Raw genomic sequence first — 23,858 nt, forward strand, 5'->3', positions numbered from 1 at the left:
TTAAATATCCTCACAACATATTGTCTCACGATTTATGCATTAGAGGGAGAGAATTTAAAATATGACTATATTGACTTATGTGATCATTAGGACTGGTGGAGAGCAGATGATTAATTGTCACTTGCCAGTCTGAATGTGGACTGGAGGTGGACTGACATGAACAGTTAATACAACCTCTTGCCAAATTTAAAGGGTGTTAAGTGAAAAAGAAAAACACCCATTAACAAATACAAATGTAAAAAAAAAATGTAGCTGCTAGGAGCAATATGGGGGGAATGCAATATGCAAAAAGTGAAGTAGCCTAGAATAGCTGAAAGGGTCCTAGAAGCGGGCTCAGCTGGCTTTATGAGTACATCAGGACAGGCTGTGCTCCAGAGTTCTGGTCTCTGGGGCAGATTCCCCCATCATCAGTACCAGGGCCATTTTCAACAGTGATGTGCAGTAGGCCTAACGAGTTACTTTTAATATATTAGCCTACTGTATTTTATATTATTAACATATTGCCCAACACTGGTTTTCAATGATTGTAACATCAACTTAACTTGAACTTGAATCAACTTAAAGTTATACTATGTAACTTTTTTAATAAAACAAATCTTAAAATGTTCCTAACTATTAAATCGCTAAAGTTTTAGAACACCCACTCCGTTAATTTCAGCCCCAAAAGCCTTTTCTTTATATGTTTTCTACATACCCATGACAGGGGCTGTATTTCCCGGCAAAATGATGTCATCTCCCACATGATACACTACCGGCCAATCACAGCGCCGATCATACACCACCGGCCAATCACAGCGAGTCTTGCTGTCTCTTCAGAAAATAGCTTCCCTCACAACTGTGTTTACATTGGTGAAGCAATCTTGCATGCTACTCCCTCAATCCTGGTCTAAAAATGACGGGAGACGGCTCTATGGATTCGTATCGGCGAGGCGGAGGTGGTCGCGGCGGCCGCGGGCGGCGAAAAACGGCAGAAAAAAGCAATACCGCTACTGACCACTAGTTGAGCAGCTTCCACAGTACAGCTTTAAAAACTATCTGGGACGTACAAGGAAACTGGAGTGAGTCATTGGTTCACCTGCCAGCCAGGATATGTGTCAAAGTGTCCCTGAGAAAGACACTCAGCCACTAAATGCCCCCATGAGCACTCACAGAATGCTTGCTGCAAGGTCTCCCCTCCTCTCACTTTTTTGCGGGCCAGGATGCACTGACAGTGACACACATCCATCCTGCATGTGTCTTTTGTTTGGCCGAGTTGATTTTCCACTTATTTTGAACATATCATTATATAAAATATTTACATTTTGATTTCTTTTTTATGTTTAAGTTTTAAGCTTTAGTGTTAAATGACCCTTGGATGTCTGGCATTGTCTGCTAGCTAAATATTGCAGGTGATGTTAGGAGGCGAGGCTGGTATCTGATGAAGCTGTCAGCAGACAATTAGCAGCATGTCTTTGAGAGAAACACATGCAAACTAATAGCTTCTCTGAGGTTTCTGTCCGATACAATTTAATAGTTTCCATCAGAATAAGATCACAGTAATCCCCTTATTATACACTGCACAATAATGCGGTTCACCTACTGACAGAAGTGGCCATTATCAACATGTACATTGCAGTTGCATGTTGGGAAAAGACTAGGCCTACAGCATTCACGGGTCAGGGAGGAATTAGGCTCATATTGAGATGTCAGTTCCTCAGAAATAATGACCACTCTAGAGAGGGATCACATTTACTGGGTGTAATTTTGAAAGGGGTAGCGATGTTTAGGGTATGGGGTATATCACCACTATACTCCCATCCTGCTTCATTAGCACAGTTCCATTCAGCAATGTGACAGGAGGGTGGAGTTAATTGTCCCAAGTCGAAGCACGGTATTCCCAAAAGGGTTCAAAGGTTAGAGACGGGGCCAGCACACGTGGAGAGAAAAAGAGGTCACGTCTCACTTTTCTCTTCCCACATCCCACATTTCTTCAATTCCTCTGTCCTGTCAACACAGGAAATTACCCATTTCAGACAAGGTTCTAGCTCAGTACATAGTGCATTCAAGAAAAATACCCAGCACAAAATGTTCACTTGTAGATCCTGTTGAAGCCTGTAAAGCGGTAACAGGCACTGTACATAGCAGAAACTGATTTATTTTTCTTTGTAAATTAGTGACCTATTTCATCATACATCAAAGAGTGTCCCACAACAGTAATGAAAATAGTAGATCTACAAGCTCAGTTGTGAACTTCAGCGTGGTAGAGAGCCGAAACTAGTGTTCCCCCTTTCCATCCATCCGTGTGTCCTTGTGTCCACCCGTCTGAGTTAATCTTCTGGCACTGTTGGACCGACCAGCGTGTGCACCAGAGTGTGCACACACAGTACACTCACTCCCAGGGCAGAATATCTACCCAAATTTGTCACAGCACTGTTATAGCGCAACCAAGAGGCCGATGTTTGCTAAACAAATCTTTGGATTACTCATAGATTTTGTGCAATGGTGTCACTCAAGCACTGAAAACATCCCATACAAGTAGTATGATAGACTATAGGATGTTGCTTGTGGGAGCTCGGTTGTCTGCTCCACTTTCATTTTGGGAATGCTCATGTTTCCTTGTGTGACGAATAAGAGTTTTAATGAGCCACCGTTTGAAGTCTGGGGATTAACGATTTGCACCCCTGCCCTCTGAGACGATGGTTGAGGGCCAAATGCCTTCAGTTCTACAGATGAGAGAGAGCAGAGCTACAGGCAGGGCGGCTGGCCTGCATCCTCTCCAGCTTTTTGTTTTGATGTCTGTAAGTCAGGCCTCTATGCTCTATCTCTGTCGACGTCCTGGAACACACTGGAAAAGTGGAGGAGATGAACAAAGCCTAATGGTGGCAATTATTTAAACTTTCAGAGGATTTGCCACAATGAAACATGAGTGAATTGGTACATTTTCCCCACAATCAACATTTGTTTTGCATCTTTGACTTCTTATATTACTTTTTTGTGCATCTCACCAATTCGGCATCTTATTTTTGTTTTATTGACATTGACAACCTGGGTAATTAATGTGTCTAAGATAAACAGCTGCTATTTGTATGAAAATCACTGAGACTGAGAGATGTTTTGTTTATATTTTTTGTGGTGTAAGGCAAGGTTAACTCTTCTCGGATTCTTGTGCTGTGTATTGTCCTTTGGGCAGTCTTTCTGCTTTTAAAACAGAGCAGGTCTGTGCTTGGTGGCAGAGTAGGAACCGAGTGCTCCAGCAGCTTAAATGCAGGACAGGACAGAGGGGAATACAGAGAGTCAGGGACAGGACATGCCCACAGGACATGCCCACGGCAGACTAGCCTATATAGCAGCACAGTCGGGGAAAGAAGAGGTAGAAGTGAGAACATAAAGCCTCATTTATGCTTTGGCGACAAATTGTTGGGTCAAGTAACATGTTTCCCTACACTTTTCACTGTTACTGTTGCCTGAATAAAGTGAAGTGAGAGAGTAAAAAGATAAAACCTCTGCCTTTCCAAGCTTCATGATCACATACTCTCCAATGATTGTACTGTAGTTCATAATTGTGCACTGTAACAATTTTCAAAAGCAATGTGTATTCCACTCATTCATATTTATTTTCCAATAAAGCGAAGACGGAGAGAAGAGAAGAGCGCTTCTTCTTTTGAGATCTCCCCAGTTGAACCCACTCCCAGACATAGGAGAGGAGATGAGAGTGCTTCACTTGGTTATTGGCGGACTTCCGAGATCTCCCCAGACCCCAGTTGAGCCCACTCCCAGATATTTCTGACTGAGGACACCTCATCTCCAGCTGTTCCTGAAGCTGCCACTCTTCCTTTTACCTTGAGGGTTGTTTGTGACAGGTTTTCTGTCGGTGTACAATCCAACTCCACTTTTATTTCAAATTTGGAAGTCAAAGAGATCCAGGGTTGTTTTTTGAGCAGTGCTAACCGTTCCTATATCTGGATCTTTCTGTATGTACGTATGTCCTGTGTACGTATGTACATATGTCCCGTATCTGTGTGTACAGTATGTCCCGCCCCATCCGACATTAGCCAAGCTTCGCGGGACGCTTAAAGAAATGAACTCATAAACAGCATCACTCACTTCTCACTGGGTGTGATTTTTTCCAACAGATGTTTAGTGTTCTCTTGAGGCAAGTGTTAATGAATGTTTGCAGTCTTTGTTTTGTTGTGTGTTTATGTTGTTATCCATGACAGCATCATCGTTTCACAAATAGATGAGAGAAGTGTATTTTGGTATTGACTGATGTGTTTTGAGCTCCAGTTCTTCCTTAAGGTTCAAGGTTCAAGGTTGTACTCTATTGTTACGTCTTTTGTACAGGTACATAAGATTAAAACTTGTTTTGTTTGGCATCCTTCAGACAATGCAGTGGTATATTGAGAATGTTAAACACCACAATAACCTTATTGATGGTGCTTTTGATGTCCTTCCCGCCGGTGGTGTCACATTCCTAGGTCTGTTAATGTTTTTGCTTAGGGAAGTGCTGTGCGTGATGATTGGGTTGCTGGTTCTCATCTATTTGTAATACAACGTGTGGGAATTCAGGTGAATGCTGCACCTGACCTAGTCACATTGGGCCAAATCCTTTACAGTCTTGAGTTATTCCTTTTTTCTCTCTCATCTGTGTTGGATTCTGTTGAGGAACTTTGAACCAACTTGTTTATTTATCATCCTCCTCAACTATAATAATGTAAATGTGAGTGATGTACCAAATTGGAGCTCTTTCTAGTGTTGTCACTGTAAATTGTTCTTGATGGAAGCTGAGCTGCTAAAACGAGAATGTAAATAAAAGACAGTGTAATTCTGAATATGTGGCCAAGCATAAATAGTAATACAACATGTATCTTTCCTTTCAACACAGATACATCTGTCCTTTCCCACCCTGACCTAATTGTAAGGCAACCACCAGAAATGGCTTGTCCCCCCGAGAATGCCATCCATTTACCTTACCTGGGGAAAATGTCTTTATTGGTGGTTAGCTGGTAAAAGCAATATGCAAAAAGGAAGAATGAGGTTGGGAGTGATACATTCTTTGAAACCATAAACACCACCACCGCCTTTAAGACAAGACACCTTTCCGACCTGTCTGGATTTGTATTATTTTCTATTGATAACATTTGTTTAATATTGGAATGTTTCAGTGACTAATGGGAACATACAGTGATGGAAGCAAGTTGAATATGCTTTCCCAACCATCAACAACTTAGATCATATGAACCTAAATCTAACAATTTGATGCTTTTATCTTGCTTTACTTTTAAAGACATGCAGTAACCTACATGATGTTGGAAATTATTTAACCAAAATAAGAAGGAAGAACTATTAGAATAGCAGGGTCTTTCGTGCTCATGTTAGGTACTGTACGTAACAAGATCTTTAACTGACCTCATATAGACATTGTTAAATGTGGCTGGGATGTGCTATTATTGAGCCAGCAACATAACTGCATTTTGGCAGTTTCTCAAGTTTAAGGTTACTTCAGTTAAGTGGCGAGTTGAGGCAGAACAGACATTCAGCAGGACAACAGAAATTCAGAAGGACCTGTTCTCCAGCTCTGCCAATAGAAACAACACAAGGCTTTAAACAACTATAATGACAACTGTTATGAAGTAGACAAGAGAATGGTGTCTGATCAATACAAATTAAGTCTATGTTCTTTCCCTCTCTCCCAAGATGTCTCAGCTAATCTTTATCACAGGATGATTTCATGATTAATGATGCTCAGAAAATGTCTTGGATTTTAATCCGGGTCTCCAGCGTTCGAAGGGATGCTAAACCCAAACATCTTAACCACAAGCCTGAGGCAGAGGGTGATATTAGGGTTCGCTTTTGGTCTTCAGGCAGTTCTGAGACCCTCTTACACTCATCCTGGGAATCTCGATCCAGGCCATGGCACAAAACCCCTGGTATCCAAACCAGGGCCTCCTGTATGGGAAAGGATGCTAAGTCAAACACCTTAACCACAAGGAGTGGCCTTTTATGGTAATAATGTTTAACTCTGATCCTGCTTAAGAGTGTGCTTAAAGCCAACCTGTCTCGATGGGACCCCTCTTTATTATGCTCCTTTTGCCCCCACTTTTTTTGAGCACCTCATCACCATCTGGACTGGAGTCATCGTCACCCTGTGAACCCTCAGAAGCACTCTGCTTGCTTTTTTTTGGTTGACCTTAACCACTAGACCCCCTTTCCACTACGAGGTGGAACCAGAACCTTTCCAGAGCCCAACACCCCCCTGGGTCTGGCTATATGGAAACCTAAGCAGAACTTAGTCCCGAAACTTCAAGGGTTTTTAAGTTCTTGGATCTGCAAAGTTCTGGTTCTAGGTCTGATTCGGCCCTGTAGTGGCTTATGACTAATAAGAAAGAATACCCTTGGCTCGGGGGAATAGTAGGCTTTTGGTCTTCAGGCAGAGGCTCTGTGCCACTCTTCCACACAGAGTGTTTTTGTTCCACCCTAAAGAGAACCCAGAACACCAGGGAGAACAGGGTCATTCTATAGTCCAAGTCCAATGATGTTGGTGTGTTTGTTTATATATACTGTATATACAGGCAGGACGATAGTATATTTGAGAATGTATTTGTTCCCTGCATGTGCACAGCTAGACAACTAGACCAGGAACAATACAACATTCAAGATCAAAGTAATCCAGCACACACCAATAGATCAACTTTTTAGTTTAATTAATATAATTTACTCCTATAACATATTGGAGCGATCAACATGTTTCGCACCATGGCTTTCTCATGTTTACGCTTAACTTGATTGGCATGAGGTGTGGGTTTACAAAGTCCTTGTGCCAACATGTGGTAATAATTACAATGAATTAATCGTACTGTGTCAACAGAACTCATCACACTTCACTTCAACTTATCAAGCATCATATGAAATGCTTAATCGTCTGCACATTACATTGATCTAGATTTCTAACTTTTTAATCATGTCCATTTATACTTCTAACTATATTAAAAACCACGATATAAAGAGCAAATGAATTGAAGATTGAGGACAACACGTCACATAGAACACTATCACAACTTCACTTTACAAATAGTTTTCACTTCACACACTCCAACAATAAGACAATAAGTTTAACATTATGCAAGGGAAGGGGTTGGTGCCAGGGGAGATCTGTCTAGACAGCGACAATGTAAAGTAGGTCAAGTAGCCTCCATCCTCAATTACCTGTATTCATTATATGGATCCTTTGAAACTTCCCCTTTAAAAATACAACAAAACACAACGTTCAAGGAGAAAATCATTGTTTCAGTGTTAAATATCAAACATTCTATATAAAATAAAATACATTTTAAGCAAGTTGGTGTAGAGATAGAGAAATCACCCTGTAATGGATTGGTCACAGGTTTGATTCCACAGTCAATCAATTTGAGATGCCTGCTCACCCACAACCCATTCTGGATAATAATAATGGCTATAGTTTGAATTTATATAGCACCTTTCATTCTGAACGCAACAAACTAAAACAAAAAAACGATTTGCCATAAGCTTGAGAGAATAGGTGTCTTTTCAAGTCAGCCTTAAGCGCATAAACTATACATTCCTCATATGTGGTTGTATATTGATTCCGTGCCATGCACTCTATTCCATATCAATCTGTTCACCACTACTGATTTCCTGAGAGCGGCATGGCTGCGGCTCACCGCTCCAAGAGATGGGTCAAATGTGGAGAACAAATCTTCAACAAGGTATGTGACAAATAGTAGGAATCTTAATCTTAAACAGCAAAATAAGGACACCAAAGCAGTGCGGCTATTCAGTGTTTCTTTATTTGTTACATCCCATATCATATGTACAATTTTACGAGAGTACAAAACGACAGGACAACAAATGAAGATACCAGGGTCTATACATAGACTCAATGATCTCACCTCTGCAGACTAAGTATAAAAACAATCAAAGAAATTCTACAATGGCCTAACTTCATAATGAAAATCTGAACAGCATGATGTGTGTGTGTGAGTGAGTGCACTTACTTGTGTTTGTGTATTTGCACCCATCTATCTTGTCTCAAGTGTGTCTGTGTTGAACATACTGCTTAATATGTTTGAGCCCCAGGGAGTGTTTTAGAAGCAGCAACTCAATTTACTGTAAGTAATGTTACTTTACATTTTTGAATTAATAGCATTGAATAGGTGATCTCCAAGATTAAGACAGAGGGTGGCTAAATAGGTGAAGTTAAAGGTACATTTCACAGCGGAGACAGCTGTTGTAACCACCGTTCTTAATGTAGTAAGATGTGATCAGTCTACCATCCAGTGACTTCTCTCATGATTGTTTTGTCAATTCATATACAGTATTACTGCTAATGTGATGTATTGTCTTAATTTGACCTGATGTGCCTTGCCAGCTTCACATCATGAGGAGACAGTAAAAATCAATCTCTGAATATATTTGTGAGATATCCTAGTCATTTTTATATTTATATTGTCTTAAATAAATCAAATTAATCAGAGAGTCAAAGATTCATGCGAGGAATGGAGGTAATGTAATGCTATTTACTGCATGACAAAGTTGACAAAATTGCCTAAAAGTATTTTGGCATGAAATTCATCATTCAATACATTTAAAATACTGAATCATTTTGTCAAATAATGTTGATTTATGTAACATAATTATGAAAGAGTAGATGACACCCATAAAAATGTGGAATTTGAATAAAAGGTCTTCAACATATTTGAAATAAGATGCTGATAAGATATCAGTAAAAATCCACTTGACTGTAGGAATATGACATACAGAGTGAAAATCTGATCGAAAATCTATCTTGTCAGTATAAGCAGGTGACAAGAAGGCCGTTCTAAAAGATAAGTAGTGGTTGGGTAGTGGTTAAATAAATACATTGGGTGTTAATACAGAATACACAAAAATGTGTTTGTTCTATCGTAAACTGGCCTAGAGTAGTTATACAGTAGGCATACCGTGTTCGTCAGTGTGTCTTTGAGCAAGGCATCCCCTATCTGCTGCAAGCAGCTCCCCTTCATCTCTGGACTCCTCATTTAAAGTGGATGGTTATATCCACACTGGAAGCTACCATCCAGTCCCATCCACTTCAATTGAGAACGATATATTTGTAACTTTATCTTTATCTTGCCCGGTGGGAATGACCCTTAAGTTTGACAGTTCAGTTAAAACCACCAGAATGGATTGCTGGAACCAGAGCCAAATTATTTTGGAGGGTCCCCAGATGATTAACTTAATGTGCAACATTGTTTTGTCAAATATTAGAAGCAGAAATTGTGAAAATAGCCAATATACATGCTCACAACGCCTCGCAACGCGAGGTGTTTGAGCATGTAGATTTGCTATTTTCACAATAGAATCGTGTTATACAAAATGTAATTCCTCAACTCTTTGCACACTGCTGCGTTTTTCAGGCCGAATATCGGAGTGAATTTCGGAGTGCGTAAATAAAAAAATCAACCTCACTTTATGTCAATCACGTTTGCCCACTGTTTCGTATTTATTTTCGGACCAGGTTTGATTTCTTTCCGATTTTCGCAATTGTTGCTACTGAATCCCTTGCTCTCTCTCTCTTTCCTCTCTCTCTCCCTGGCCTCCGGATTTCGGATTTCCAAAACGCAACGAAAACACGCAGTGCAGTGTGCAACCAGCTTTAGTGCTCGCCAGGGTCGGGGGGGTCCCCCGTTAAAATATGATTCTTTTGGGGGTCGCGTCCTGAAAAGGTTGAGGACCACTGCTCTACCAGAGTTCATCTCCTCCACTGCTGGTCCTGGTGCTGACTCTCCTCCTGCCTTGCTGCAGCCTCAGCAGGTCCAGGACGGTGCGAGCATACGTGTCCCTCAGGTTCACGCCTCCTCCCTCCCCGGCCTCCCCGGCCTCGCCCACCGAGCCGCGCGCCAGCCTCTTCAGCACCTCGCTGTGACGCAGCGCCGCCTCTTTCAGCTTCAGGGTGAAGTAGCACGCGGCGAAGCGGTCGTTTATGATGGCGATGGGCAGTGCCAGGATTAGGATGCCCGACAGGATGCAGAGGAACGCGAGCACCTTCCCCGGGGCCGTGTCGGGCCGGATGTCGCCGTAGCCCACCGTGGTCATGGAGGTGGTGGCCCACCACCAGGCCACTGGCACGCTGCTGAAGGTGGTGCCCGGCAGGTCGTGTTCCAGCGCAAAGACCGTGGTGGCGAAGAGGGAGATGCCCACGCCGAGGAAGAGCATGAGAAGACCGACCTCCTCGTAGCATTGGGTGATGGTCATCCCGAGGGACTTGAGGCCTGGGGAAGACATAAATGTAGGATGAAGACGACGCAAAAGGTGTGGAAAAACGTCAACAGGAAGCCTTTGATTAGTACGTTTTTCTGTTTCTTTTGAGATGTTTTACAAGCCTCTAGCCTTTTCCTTTTTTTGTTACAGCCATGCATAATATTTTGCAATAATAAAAAAACTAAAACAAGAGCAATAAGTTAATACAAATTCCAATAACTGAATATTCAAGGCCTTATCAAAACCAATTACCACTTTCCCACTGCATTCAGCGATTTGACCGAACTTTATCCTTCATTCGATTTAAGTCAAGATGTACAGTATCAAGAATTGGCTAATTGGCTATAGGACATTGCCGACTTGCCAAATGTAGTTGAAGATACCGTATTTGAACAAGACAGGTTGGCGTTGTGTTGCTGCATACCCTGCTTTATCATGCATTTTAAATAGGATCCTATAATAGGACATTATGTTGTATTGAACATAATGAAACTAGCTATAGAACAAATTATCTCATTAGGAAAATGTTTATTACCAACTTGTGCCTTTCGCACAGGCCTACTTGTGTGCAAGGCATGGCCTACTTGTATTGGCTTAACCAACCTGTACCTTAGTTATGTCACCAAGAATGATTGTCCCTTATTGGCTATTGATGGTGACATAACCAAATCTGTTATAACCAAATCAAAGCGCCATGAAGTGCGCTCACAAGTGACATCACCACTGGCTGTTAATGATGACGTTGCCAAAAATGCTGGTCCCTGATTGGGCTACGGGCTTAAACACACACACCTACATACATACATACGCAGCCAAACACAGTACTTGCACGCTCTGCTGGAGCAAGTAAAGATCATCATTCTTCAATTACTGACTAGCATATTCATATTCAGTATTTCAGTAATTCTAACTAATATGCGTTTTCTTTTACGAATGACAAGAAACAGCATGTGACCATCACATAATCTTTGTCTAATTTTCACCTGTTCTCAGCAAGCTAAATGCGGAAATGTGTGAATCTGTTGATTATGGCTGTTTTGTTAAGGGAAAATAACATGGCAGCAGTGCGGCAGAGAAAGGAAGCGGCACATTTATAAATACCCCCACAACTGGTCCATTTTTTACAGAAGATAGATTCACACCCTGGAATGACTTGCCTTCTCTGTCTACAGTACACTCACACAAGACAGTTTAACAGAGTTCAGAGAGTTATAAATGAAGGCTCAAAAAGGCTTTGCTGTAGCTTCAAAGAGAGTATATCAGTGGTTTTCAAACCTTTTCATATCAAATCATATTTATTCAGCATATGAGCCACGTATGAACGTTTGATGAGAATTTGCCTCTCAGACCCAAGACTTGGAATATTTTGTTATCGTTGGATAGGATTTTGTCCCAAGTTCCATGCTCTATTGGTGTGGTATCATAGGCGAGATAACAGACAAACGTTCAAAATAACAATTGTTCTATATTCTCTAATTGTGTATGCTTTTTGTAAATGAAGTACTGCTGGTGTTTAACTCTTGAGAGTGTAGAATGAAACAAAATGTACCCTCACAGGTCGTAAAGTGAAACCAAATGGACCTGTAATCGTAAAATGAAACCAAATGGACCTGTAAGGGTCCATTTTGTTTCATTTTACACTCTCAAGAGTTACGGTAAAGATCTACATTTTTTTTGGATACCAATTTGGTTACCAACTCTCCATCATTTAGCTGGGGACCACCTGGAACCCCCTCAAGGTCCACTGGTGGTCCCTGGACTACTGTTTGAAAACCACTGTATTATATGTACTATAATTTACTGTTGCGCCTATTTATTGCATCGCATTTACAAGGCTTTCAAAGACAGAACTCTCACTCTCACCACTTCATTACCCTGCCCTGCTGTCTCAAAATAATTCAAGATTGGATGGTCAGATGTTCTATATGTATTATGATAATTGACTATACTAGAAGCTGGGCCGCCGAGCGTCTAGTCGGCGACCTGGCCAACTCGGAACAATGTAAATAGGGAATGAATGCCCCGCCCTTTAATGCAAACCCCATTATACCTGTTTTCATAGGACCCGTTTTGACCATCTGTCTGCCTGTGTCCATTTATGCCCATATATGGAGATATCTGTATCTGTCTCTCTGTCTGTCGGCGTCCATTTTATGTCCATATATGGAGATCACTGCAGTTATAGTTCTGGGTCCATTTTATGCCCATATATGGAGATATCTGTCTATCTGCGTCCATTTTATGCCCATATATGGAGTATCTGTCTGTGCCTCCAACTGTGTTGCAGACACAGTGCCGGTTCCCCCTTTAATGCAAACCTCATTATACCTGTTGTCATAGGACCCGTTTTGAACATCTGTTTGCCTGTGTCCATTTATGCCCATATATGGAGATATCTGTATCTGTCTGTCTGCGTCCATTTTATGCCCATATATGGAGATCTTTGACCATCTGTTTGCCTCTGTCCATTTATGTCCATATATGGAGATATCTGTATCTGTCTGTCTGCCCATATATGGGGGCATTCATTTTATGCCCATATATGGAGAACGCGCGTGCCCGTGGGACGAACGGTTCTCGAGATACGCGGATTACATACATACCGTACATACACACTCACAGAGATTTTTTGTTGACTCATGTGGCGTACGTCATTTTATGCCCATATGGAGAACGCGCGTGCCCGTGGGACAAACGGTTCTCGAGATACGCGGATTACATACATACATACACACTCACAGAGATTTTTTGTTGACTCATGTGGCGTACGTGATGTCAGAGCCTTTTATGAAGTGATGTCACAATGAGTCAGAGCTTTCGCCGATTTCCTCCGGAACAGCCTGATGTCAACAATCAACCCCGCATAAGGAGATTCCGAACGTTTCGCGCCGGTTCGGGAAAACCGCTCGCCGGGTCGGGTCGAGACCCGGCACTGCACTCCGTGCCGCGGCGGGGAACGCGCGTGCCGAATCTGAAGCCGGTGGGACGAACGGTTCTCGAGATACGCGGATTACAGACAGACACACACGCACGCAGACAGACACGCAGAGACTTCTCGCATTTATAGATAGATGAGACATTACAAAATGCTTTATAATGTGTTATGATTATTATTATAGGCTAAAGCATTATCTGTATTTTTGAGTTCACACAGGCCTAACTATAATAATACTTAGAAGTCGATTTCAATGCATTATAAGTATGCATCACACACATACAGTAGAACACATCTTCTCCTCTCACTTTCTCCACCCTTCTGCACCCTCTGTCCCTCCTTTCTTTCTTTCTGGGTCTCTTATGCATTGCTCATTGACAACCAAGAGCAGGTCCTCCCCAAAAGCACTCAAAGCACTCATACATCTTTTTTCTCTCACATGTGCCTGCTTACTCGAACGCACAAGCACGCGCGCGCGCGCGCACACACGCACACACACACACACACACACACACACACACACACACACACACACACACACACACACACACACACACACACACACACACACAATATCTAATTAGGTGAGCAGGGTGTATTTCTCTTCTCAGTGTGTCTTCCCTGGAGGGAGATGTCAAAATATGAATCGGTGTATTTCCTATTCTCTGTCTGCCCGTCTTGTTCTGTCTCCCTCACTCTACACGCTCCCCTTTCTCTCCCTCTCTGTCTGCTTCGCTCTTCTCTTCCTTGCTTGCCCCTCCCCTCTCTTTCTATCTACTCTCTAAAAACTATAATTCAGGTCTTTGGCAATTGACATTTTGTCCTTGTTGCTTTACAACATTTTCTGTGAGAAGGTTTAAGACAAATCTAGAGTAAAGAATGTTCTGTTTATTTTTTGTATTGAAATGGCTTTCAGTTTCTACAAATTTGTCTTTGGAAGATTTTGCCTGTGCCGATTTAAGAAAGGCTTCTCTCAAAGCTGGGGCGTCCAGGATACTAAAAGCTCTCTCAACTCCCTGAATGATTACCACCGAGGTGTCCTTGAGCAAAGTGTTTAATCCTTAACTGCTCCAGTGCATTTAACCCTAACCCTGTTCTCTGAATTATTTGGAAAATATTATGATGCTTAATAGTCCTTTTAACAGTTTAAACAGAGAGTACCAAGTGTCCTTTTAAAAGAAAAACTGGCAGCTCGGCTGTTCTTTCCTAACAAAGTTTCCTCTCCACTTCTTTCTTCCTGATTGTCTCTTTGATGCAATAAGATGCGTTTATATGCTCCTCTCAATTCAAATTTGTGTTTCATTGTTATAATATATATCACACATATCTGTAATTTACTAGAAAGGTGCAATTTTCAAAAAGTGGTTGCCTATATACCGGCAGTGTTGGGTGTAACGGCGTTATAACTAACGTCATTACGTAACGACGTTAGTTTGGCAGTAGCGGAGTAACCTAACGAGTTACATTTATCAATATAACGGTTAGTTACTTGGTTACATTTTCAAAAAAGTAATCTCGTTATTTTTTTTAAAAAGTGTTCCATTTTCACTGTTTTTTTGTTGCCACCGATTAAAAAAGAAGCCCCGAGTCATATTTCCTCCTTCTGTCTTATTCTGTCAACAAATACACGTGGGGGTGTGTAGCTGTCTGTCTGCCTGTCTGTCTGCCTCCCTCTGAAGGCAGTCCGCCCCCTGATAGAACGTAAATCCGTCCCCACTCGCCTCTGACTGTTAAAAAAGGTGACTGACCAGAAATGTGTTGCAGTCTGTGGTGGTTGCATAGTCAGTCTACAGTTTTATATAGGTTGCCACTAGTGGTGTAACACAGGGTGACGGCAGCTCTGTGAAGTGAGCAGGAAGAGTTGGGACAAACTATCTGTGCTCGTGTCTTGTTAACATATAATTTACAGTCGTGCATGGCAGGGCTTGAGAGAGACAGCCTTTTAGTAAGGCTGTGGAAGTATTCACACTATTTTTGGATGTACTGGTGAAAGAAAGGAGGAGGTTCAACGTCAATGCAAATCTCCATGTTGAAGTCCAGCCATCACAACACTCCGGTAGGCTATTTTATGTTTACCAAACGTCCTCGCAGGTGGGTTTTAATTGTCGGTAACGGAAAAAAAATATCGTTAAGTTACTTTTCTCATTGGGTAGCGGAGTAACTTAACGGATTAGTTTTTCAAGTCAGTAACTAAAGTAACTTAACGAGTTACTTCAAAATGTAACGATACCCAACACTGTATACCGGTATAGTGATGTCACAGGGAGTTTGACTAATCCTGTCTGATTGGACTTGATATTGTCAAATTAGAAAAGGAACAGAAAAGGTCCATTGAACTCGATGGACTTTTGGGGGTTTTTGGGGTTACTGGTCTGATGTCCTGGCAGATGTAAGTTACCTGTGGAGTGGCGTCCCAATTTCAGCATGCGGAGGGATCTCAAGAGGCGGAGTACCTGGACCACACGGCCCATGTTCTCCAGCTCTATGTTGCCACCATGAAGGTTCTCCACCGCCAGTGTCACGTAGAAGGGGAGGATGGCCAACAGGTCGATCACATTGGGCACCCTGCGGCTGAAGCGGCACTTGTCTCGCACGATAAGAAACCGGAGCGCGAGTTCGCCCGTGAACCACACCACACAGATATACTCCAATGCGATCGTGCCACTGATAGCACTGGCCGTGACCAGGTCTTCGCCCAAGTCCAGCGAGATGAGCACCATGTTGATAATGGACACGACCACAAAGAAGATGGAGAGAGTGCCGAAGGTGTGGGCGGCACGAGACGACTCTGGTTTCTCCAGCAGGTCCCAGAGATACTGACGGAGGGCCGGGCATGCGGCGCCCGAGAAGTCTTCATCGCCACCGTCATCAACCTCAGCATTGTGACGCACGTCCAGGCTCTGCTTCAGGTCCTTATGGCGGTAGTAACGTTCACGGCAGCAAGGGTTGATGCGGAGCTCGTCGATGCCCCAGTACTCAATCTCCTGCTGGAAGGAGATCACACAAAGCTCCTCCCTCACATGCAGGTGGCCCGTCCGGTAGAAGTTCATTATATATCTATTATTAAAAGAAATAAGAAATAGTCAATTAAATCATCCCATGTAATTTAGCAAGGAAAGCTTATCATAGCCATAAGAAAAACATTCATGGTGCTGTATGTCCTATTGGTGCTTACACAGTCCACTAAAAACAACCATGACGTTATAATGTTATTCTATGATACTCTAAAAGAAGGCTTGTAAAGATGTTTCTAGTTTGTTTTGTGGAGCAGCTGTGAACATCAATGAGTTGTGCCCTCCTCTCTTCAGCATCTAATGTTGATGTACGTACCACCGAATACGTCCCTTTAACCTCAACATCTGTAACTGTAGTTACGCTGGGCAGCTTCTAGAACTTAATCTGTTATTGTGTAACCGTAGAGGTGAAAATTGGATAAAAAAAGGTATGAAATCACAGACTGTAACTTGTTAAATGAAACATTCTAAACTGCAATCACTGCTCAACATACTGAAAAGTTTGCGAGCTGCGGTCAAAGAAGAACTCATTCTCCAGGAAGTCGACGTCGTCACACAACTCCAGGGCCACGTCGTGACTGGAACAGACCAGCTTCCCAAGCCGGGTCTCTGGGTAGGACGCCAAGAGCTCCTGGGACAGGACATAGCGACTCCCTCCAACGTTGATGATGAATAGATCCAGTGGGCTGCTGCCACCGGACGTCTCGCTGTAGAAGACACTGGAGTCCAGGGACAGGAAGGAGACGCTATCCTCGTAGTGGTCAGCGGCTCCCCCTGGGCTGGATGTACAGCTGGTCATGGTGTTGGGAGGAGGCAGGCAGTAGGTAGGATGACCTGGAGTTTGGAGTGTCAGTAGAATGAATAAACACAATGGAAAGTCTGTGCCTTGCTTTAGCTTAACCTGAATAATTTGTCAGAGTCAAACGGAGGACTATATTGTGAGCTTGAAACCTGACTGAAGTTGATTAGTCTAATCTAATGCAAGGGTTCCCAAAACTGGGGGTCGGGACCCCCAGGGGGGTTCCCAAATGATTTTTGGGCGTTCCCCAGATGATTAGCTTCATGTGCAACATAGTTTTCTCATGCACTCAACAATAAACAGACCAACATACAGTATAAGCAATGGTCAAACACTGGCCAAATTGTCAAATATTACCTTGGAAAGAGGCAACATTTTTGAAAATAGGCAGTCTACAAGCTCAGAGCAGTGTGCGTTGTAGCTTGTAGTTCAGCTATTTTCACAATATTTATTTGTGGAACCAACTCAAACTACTCAAACACGGGGGGAGGCACAATTTCAAGTGATTGTCACAAGTTGTCAGGGTGGGGGTCCCCACTCCCCAGTTCAAATATATATATATATATATATATATATATATATATATATATATATATATGGGTCAGTGACGTGACACCCCAAAAAATGTGTTTTTAAAAAAACTTTAAATTGCAGGCATAAAAGTTATTTACTTTTGTTCTACTCACTCTCAACCTTATGGAAATACATTTTGTTTTTAGATATTTTATTTGAATCAGACTTTATTCAGCAGTTTGTTGTACTTGTGCCTAAAATCGTCATATGGTGTGACATGAAAATAATTGTTCATAAAATGAAAATGGAGTACATCTTTCTTAAGTTACTCACTTTATCAAAGTCCTTTATCATAACTAACCAGTGATCCACTATAGTTTTTTGAAAATTAATTATATCTGTATATTTTTTTCATAATCGACACTCTGTGTGAGGCCCATGTTCATGATCTTACAACATATTTTAAATGTATTCTGTCAAAACTTTCTCTAAAATTACACAAATATTTGTGACTCTTCCTGATAATATTCTCTATGTAATCCATAAACATTTTTTTGGTTTAATCATTAATAAAGGTATGATTTCTCACTATTTGGAATGTCACACCAAATGATTTAGTGTCACACCGTATGATCATATCTTCATGTGTCAAAGCAAACTGTGTTTTAACCTACCTATTAGTGAGTACTGAACTTTACTGATTGATTAAACAATTACCCAGGATAACATGGCCTTAATATTTCTGAACAGGATATTATTGTAGGGCTTTAACATGGGATAAGAAAGAATTGTAGTAGTAGATGGATGATGAGGATGTGCACAGGAATGCTACGCACACCTAAGTCTTCTGCCGGCCCACGGCAGAAGGATCCTAAAGGGACAATAAGGCGCATAGCCACACTTGGAGCCAAGGCATTGAAGGCAACATTTTATTAACACCAATTAGTGGAAACAGAACTCAGCATTCAGGTAAATTGCTTTTTTTCCGAAGTCTCCTGAACTTGAACACAGCATTTTGTGTTGAACAAATGTAATTAGGAATCATGACATTACACCACATCTCCACTAGCTAAAGAGTGCTGGGTTGCGCAACTCTGAAAATAGCTGATCTACAAGCTCTCGCAGCACAACGTGTTGAGAGCTTGTAGATCAGCTATTTTCGCTAGTTTTGTCTCGGGTCCTACCTTAACACTGTCCACTGTCCAGTCCAGTGAGTGAAAGTACAAAAGTATTAGATCAGATTAGATTATACATTTAGACTGTATTATTTGTGCATCAGCCAGTCGTATTTGGTGAGGGTAGCAAACCGGCTGCCTTGTTGAGGTTCTGCTATGCCACAGACAACCTCCTGCTCTTCGTAGAAAATGCAGTCTCGCCCCTTTGGCTCCTCTCTCCTTGCTGGGTCATTGTTTAGTTTCTCCCTGTACTTTCTCGTTCTCTCAGCACTTGTCATTTTCCAGCTGACAAAAGAAAATGGAATGTATAGTTTAAGACAAAGAGAAAATATTGTTTAGATTGAAACAATATGTTAAGGTTTCTGTGAAGGGGTTTCTGCTCTGTCTGATGAATTTGAAGTATCACTGAATGAAGCTAAATTACATTTTATGTAAAAATGTTTAAAACAAATGTTTAAATGTACAAAAGAAACATGGAACTTTGTTATTTGTTGTTATATCTGTAGTTAAATACAGTATAAATCATATGGTGTGACAGTCAAGTCATATGGTGTGACAAGCAGACATGTCACACCATATGATTAAGTGTCACACCATATTACTGTTTTCTCCATTTAGGTTTACCTTGAGGCTACTATGTACACATTAGCATGCTAACAGCATGCTAGCTATAACAAAGCAGCCTAGATCTACATGGAAATATGACCAAAACTTCAAATAACTTAAGCTTTTTTTAAAGAAAAGGTGTCACACCAAAAGACATCCAGAATGGTGAGTTTGTCAACGTTTCAACAAGATGGCATTTCATGAAAATGTTAAAATCATAACTCACCTCAGACACCTGTCTTGCAGTTGTGCTGGGAGTGCTGAATAGCCTTACAGAAGAAGGACCTCTCTAGCCAATAGGTGTCCAAATAATTGCCTGTTTAATTTTTCCAAACTAGTGTCACACCAAATGATTTTGGGTTGGGGGACAAAATGTTTTTGATCAGAAATGACTGAAAACATTATGCTTTGACTTTGAAAAGATATAGGCTCAAAATAGACATTTTTTTTAGCCTAAATTCATTTTCAAATGATTTTTAGCAATTCTTTTTCTTAGTTTTATTCAAGTTCCCACTTTGAGAAACAAGGTCAGGACAGTCACACCATATGAGTTTTGCCATGTTTGGTTGAAGATTCTGAAGAAATGAGGAATGAAATGTTTTAATCTTGAGTAAGTTCACATAAAGCTTAATGTCCTGCACAATATTCAGAAGGTTTTTGACAAATATATTTTTTATTTATACATGTTTGACACCGAGGACAGCGAAAACGTTACGTCACGTCACCCACCCACATATATATATATTTTTTTTTTTTTTTTTTTATTATTATTATTATTTTTCCTCCTTTTTGGAGGGGGGGGGGGGGGCGGGTCGCAGCCTAAAAGGCTTGGGAACATCTCTCCCAGAAGTGGAGAGACTAATGTGCCCATGATTTCATAGAGAGAGAGAGAGAGAGAGCTGTGTCCTACTTCTCATTTCTCTGCATGGATATTTGATTATTTCAGCTGGCTTAACTAATTATTAGACCTATATCTAATGCTCCCATTCCTGTGATCATAAATTCCTAGAGTGGTTTTGTCAGAAAAGCAAAATATTTTACTTTGCAACTAAATTCAAATGTGTCATTGTGTGCTGTTATTGATGTGCAGAAAATGAACTTAATACAACATAGCCTATAGCTTTGGAGTAGCCTACATTAACCAAATCAAAGATGCCTGTATTTGCATAATATTCAAAAAGGGCATTGTTGCATCCATCAAATAATGTGCAGTGCATGGGCTACTGTGAGGACACAGTGCACGAATAATATATTTACTTGAATTAAGGAATATTTAACCTTACCTAATCTTAAGTGGTCACATTTTTTACACCAAATGTATCACAAATCACATGCAAGAATTGAAGATGTCCAAAAGTGTGCAATAGCCTATGGTCTCGTCGAGTGAATGTCACTGAAATTAAATGAGCGATGGAGCTGAGCTGAGCTACAGCTAAATCACATACATTGATAAAACAATGAATGCAAAAAAAGATCCTTACCCTGCTATATGACGAATATCATTTCAATTAGTTCGTTCAGACGATTAAACGTGTGGACTGTGGACCGTCCATTTGTAGAACAAAAACATTTAACACTGACACACATTCTCAAGTTGTGTGCCTACAGCAGATCTTTCTACAGAAACCGCACCGTATTCAGCACTGTCCAATGCTTCAAAGGGAAAGAAAGAATATGGGAAAAGTTAAAATAAATCAAAACCCGACCGTACGCTCGGCTCGCCACGGTGGAGCGAGGCGCCTGTTCTTCTAGAGCAGTGGTTCTCACTCAGTGGTCCGGGGACCACACCAGTGGTCCTTGAGGGGGTTCCAGCTGGTCCCCAGCAGCTAGACGATGGAGAGTTGTAAACCAAAAGGACCCTTATCATGGTTACGGGTCCATTTGATTTAATGTATCTGCATGTAGCCTACTTTACACAATTAGATGTAGAAGAATTGTTGTTTTGATCAACGTTTTGTCTGTTATTGGTCCGTGGCTCAAATGCCCAATAAATAATGGACCTTGACATTAAAAATACTCTAGAGGGAGCCAATGGGCTGGAGATGTCGCTGCTATGGCAACCAACTGCAGTTCTACTTTCTGCACGTCCCAAAGCGCCACCACGTGTTAGGCCTACTCTTTAATATCTGTATGTCCTGGCCTAGGTCGGGCCATGTAATGCCTAATATGTATGTCTCATGTAGCCCAACATTTATCAGTTCATATTTATTTTATTATGCCAAATCTAGACTGATTCATTGAGTAGGCCTACTTTATTGGCAGTTCGCGTAGGAAAAGCACAGGATTGTTGCAGCAGTCACATTGAGTAGCCTATTTCCAATTTCCAATAGCCTATACTTTAATTCAACTCCACTACATCTAGGATATATACTTTTACTCCACTACAATAATTTGAAAACGTATAGTTACTTTGCACTTATAAATTATAATAATATAAAACATACACTAATGCCTCATTCACACTACAGATATATAGTTGAACGTTTAGCTTGGTAATTCAATGTAATCTCAATGGAAACCAGCTTTAAAGCTTTCAAAGCTTTGTTCTGAGCATCTCCTGCATCTTTAAAGCTGGTTTCCATTGAGATTACATTGAACTAGAAGCAGTGCTCTTCCGAGCACAGGTCTCCACCAGGCCACACAAATCGGCCTGTTATAGCGCCACCATGAGGCTGATTTAAAAAATGTGGGGCAGAGGTTCTGAATTAGCATCCAGGGAGTGTGTGTGCTCAGTTTGGCAGCGATCAGGCCAACGGCGCCGGAGATTAGCTGGTAACAACCAGGCCACACAAATCGGCCTGTTATAGCGCCACCATGAGGCTGATTTGAAAAATGTGGGGCAGAGGTTCTAGATTGGCATCCAGGGAGTGTGTGTGCTCAGTTTGGCAGCGATCGGGCCAACGGTGACTGAGATTAGCTGCTCACAAACTGCGAGGACGCACGGACGCACGCACGCACGCACGCACGCACGCACGCACGGACGGACGCACGGACGGACGGACGGACGGACGGACGGAGGGGAAAACATACTCTCCCTCAGCCTTCGGCTGGTGGAGACAATTACCAAGCAAAACGTTCAACTATATATCTGTAGTGTGAATGAGGCATAGGCTGTTTGAGAATAGCTGATCTACAAGTTCACAACGATCTGCTATTTTCTTTTCTTTTTTTTTCTTTACTTTTGGTGCTTTAAATCCATTTTGATGAATAGCCTACTTTTGCACTTTTACTCAACTATATTTTTAATTTACTTACTAGTATTTACTAATTTACTACTAGTTACTTACTAGTATTTCTACATTGCAGTATTGATACTTTTTACCTAAGTAAAACATTTGAGTACTTTTTCCACCACTGCTTGGATGTGGAGTTGTTGCAAGCAGAGATGTAGCCTAGTTTTACAATACAAAGCATTTGAAAATATAGAGATTTGTCTGCGACCAGGTTTTTCTTTTTCACTCCCGCAAACTCAAACATGCTGAGAATCTGTACTTAAGTTAAGTACTATAGTACTCTACACTCAAGTAAATGTACTCGAGGAGCCTGTCCACTGCTGCTGGGATGTTCAAGTGTTGCCAGATTTAGGGCTAGTTTAAGACTTATAGGTCTAGACAAATCGTATTGGGTAGACACTTAAAATTTGGGCAAGTTTTTAACATATCTGGTGGGTTTTATTAACCTCACAATCACTTGTTTTTTCGCGCAGTGTGTAAAGCCTGGTTTCTGTCTACGGCTCAATACTTTGATTCAGCTGATATGGCAACCCTGTCACGTGATACAGCACAGCTTCTCAGCCCCACAGACGGCTTTTTTTGTCTTCGTGATCAAGTGGTGAGTACATTTATGATAGTTACATGGTCAAAACATGAGAACAGGTTTAAACACAATGTTTACAATAGCCCCATAGAACCTCACCCGTCGCTGCATACTGTTGTGCTCCGAGATGAGGTCCTAAAAAGATGGCGTAGCGATCGCTGGGACTGCCGCAACAACTAGTTGGAAAACACTCAAAACGACATTTTATCCAAAAAGTAAAGGTAGTTCCGAGCTCCCAGACTGTGGTTTACCTAACCTCGGTAAATAAAACATCAACCGCAGCATTGGGAAAATGGTTTAAATCGCTTATTTAGTCTCATTAAATTCAGAAAAGCCCCCGCCGGCAGGTGCAAGTACTGCATCTTTCCCATTGTAGCAGATACAGGCAACTGCCGCCGGGGGAGTTCCAGTTGAATGGGAAAACATTACAAAACTAGCGATTTAAGGGGTTGTTTCATGCCGTAGTTCATGTTTTACGTACCGAGGTTAGGTAAACCACAGTCTGGGAGCTCGGAACTACCTTTACTTTTTGGATAAAATGTCGTTTTGAGTGTTTTCCAACTAGTTGTTGCGGCAGTCCCAGCGATCGCTACGCCATCTTTTTAGGACCTCATCTCGGAGCACAACAGTATGCAGCGACGGGTGAGGTTCTATATGGGGCTATGTTTACAATTACACCTGTATGTGCAGGGGACCTTTTTCACTGGACTGAATGATTTGAGAATCTGTAATTTAGGCTGTGGGCATATGTTCTGTGCAATGTC

The 23,858-nt window shown here is 41.6% G+C and overlaps 1 protein-coding gene across 1 annotated transcript; it reads right to left on the minus strand.

Annotated features, from left to right (window-relative positions):
* Nucleotides 1-9,717: 9,717 nt before the first annotated feature.
* On the minus strand, nt 9,718-16,984 carry kcnv1 (potassium voltage-gated channel modifier subfamily V member 1; the record flags this gene model as incomplete). Its single annotated transcript, XM_080720617.1, has 3 exons — nt 9,718-10,247; nt 15,570-16,228; nt 16,680-16,984. 3 exons carry the CDS (start codon nt 16,982-16,984, stop codon nt 9,718-9,720), a joined length of 1,494 nt encoding a protein of 497 aa, XP_080576743.1.
* Between the last annotated feature and the right edge of the window lie 6,874 nt (nt 16,985-23,858).

The sequence above is a fragment of the Nannobrachium achirus genome (assembly GCF_963921795.1).
Source record: "Nannobrachium achirus genome assembly, chromosome: 2".
NCBI classification, from domain to species: Eukaryota; Metazoa; Chordata; class Actinopteri; order Myctophiformes; family Myctophidae; genus Nannobrachium; species Nannobrachium achirus.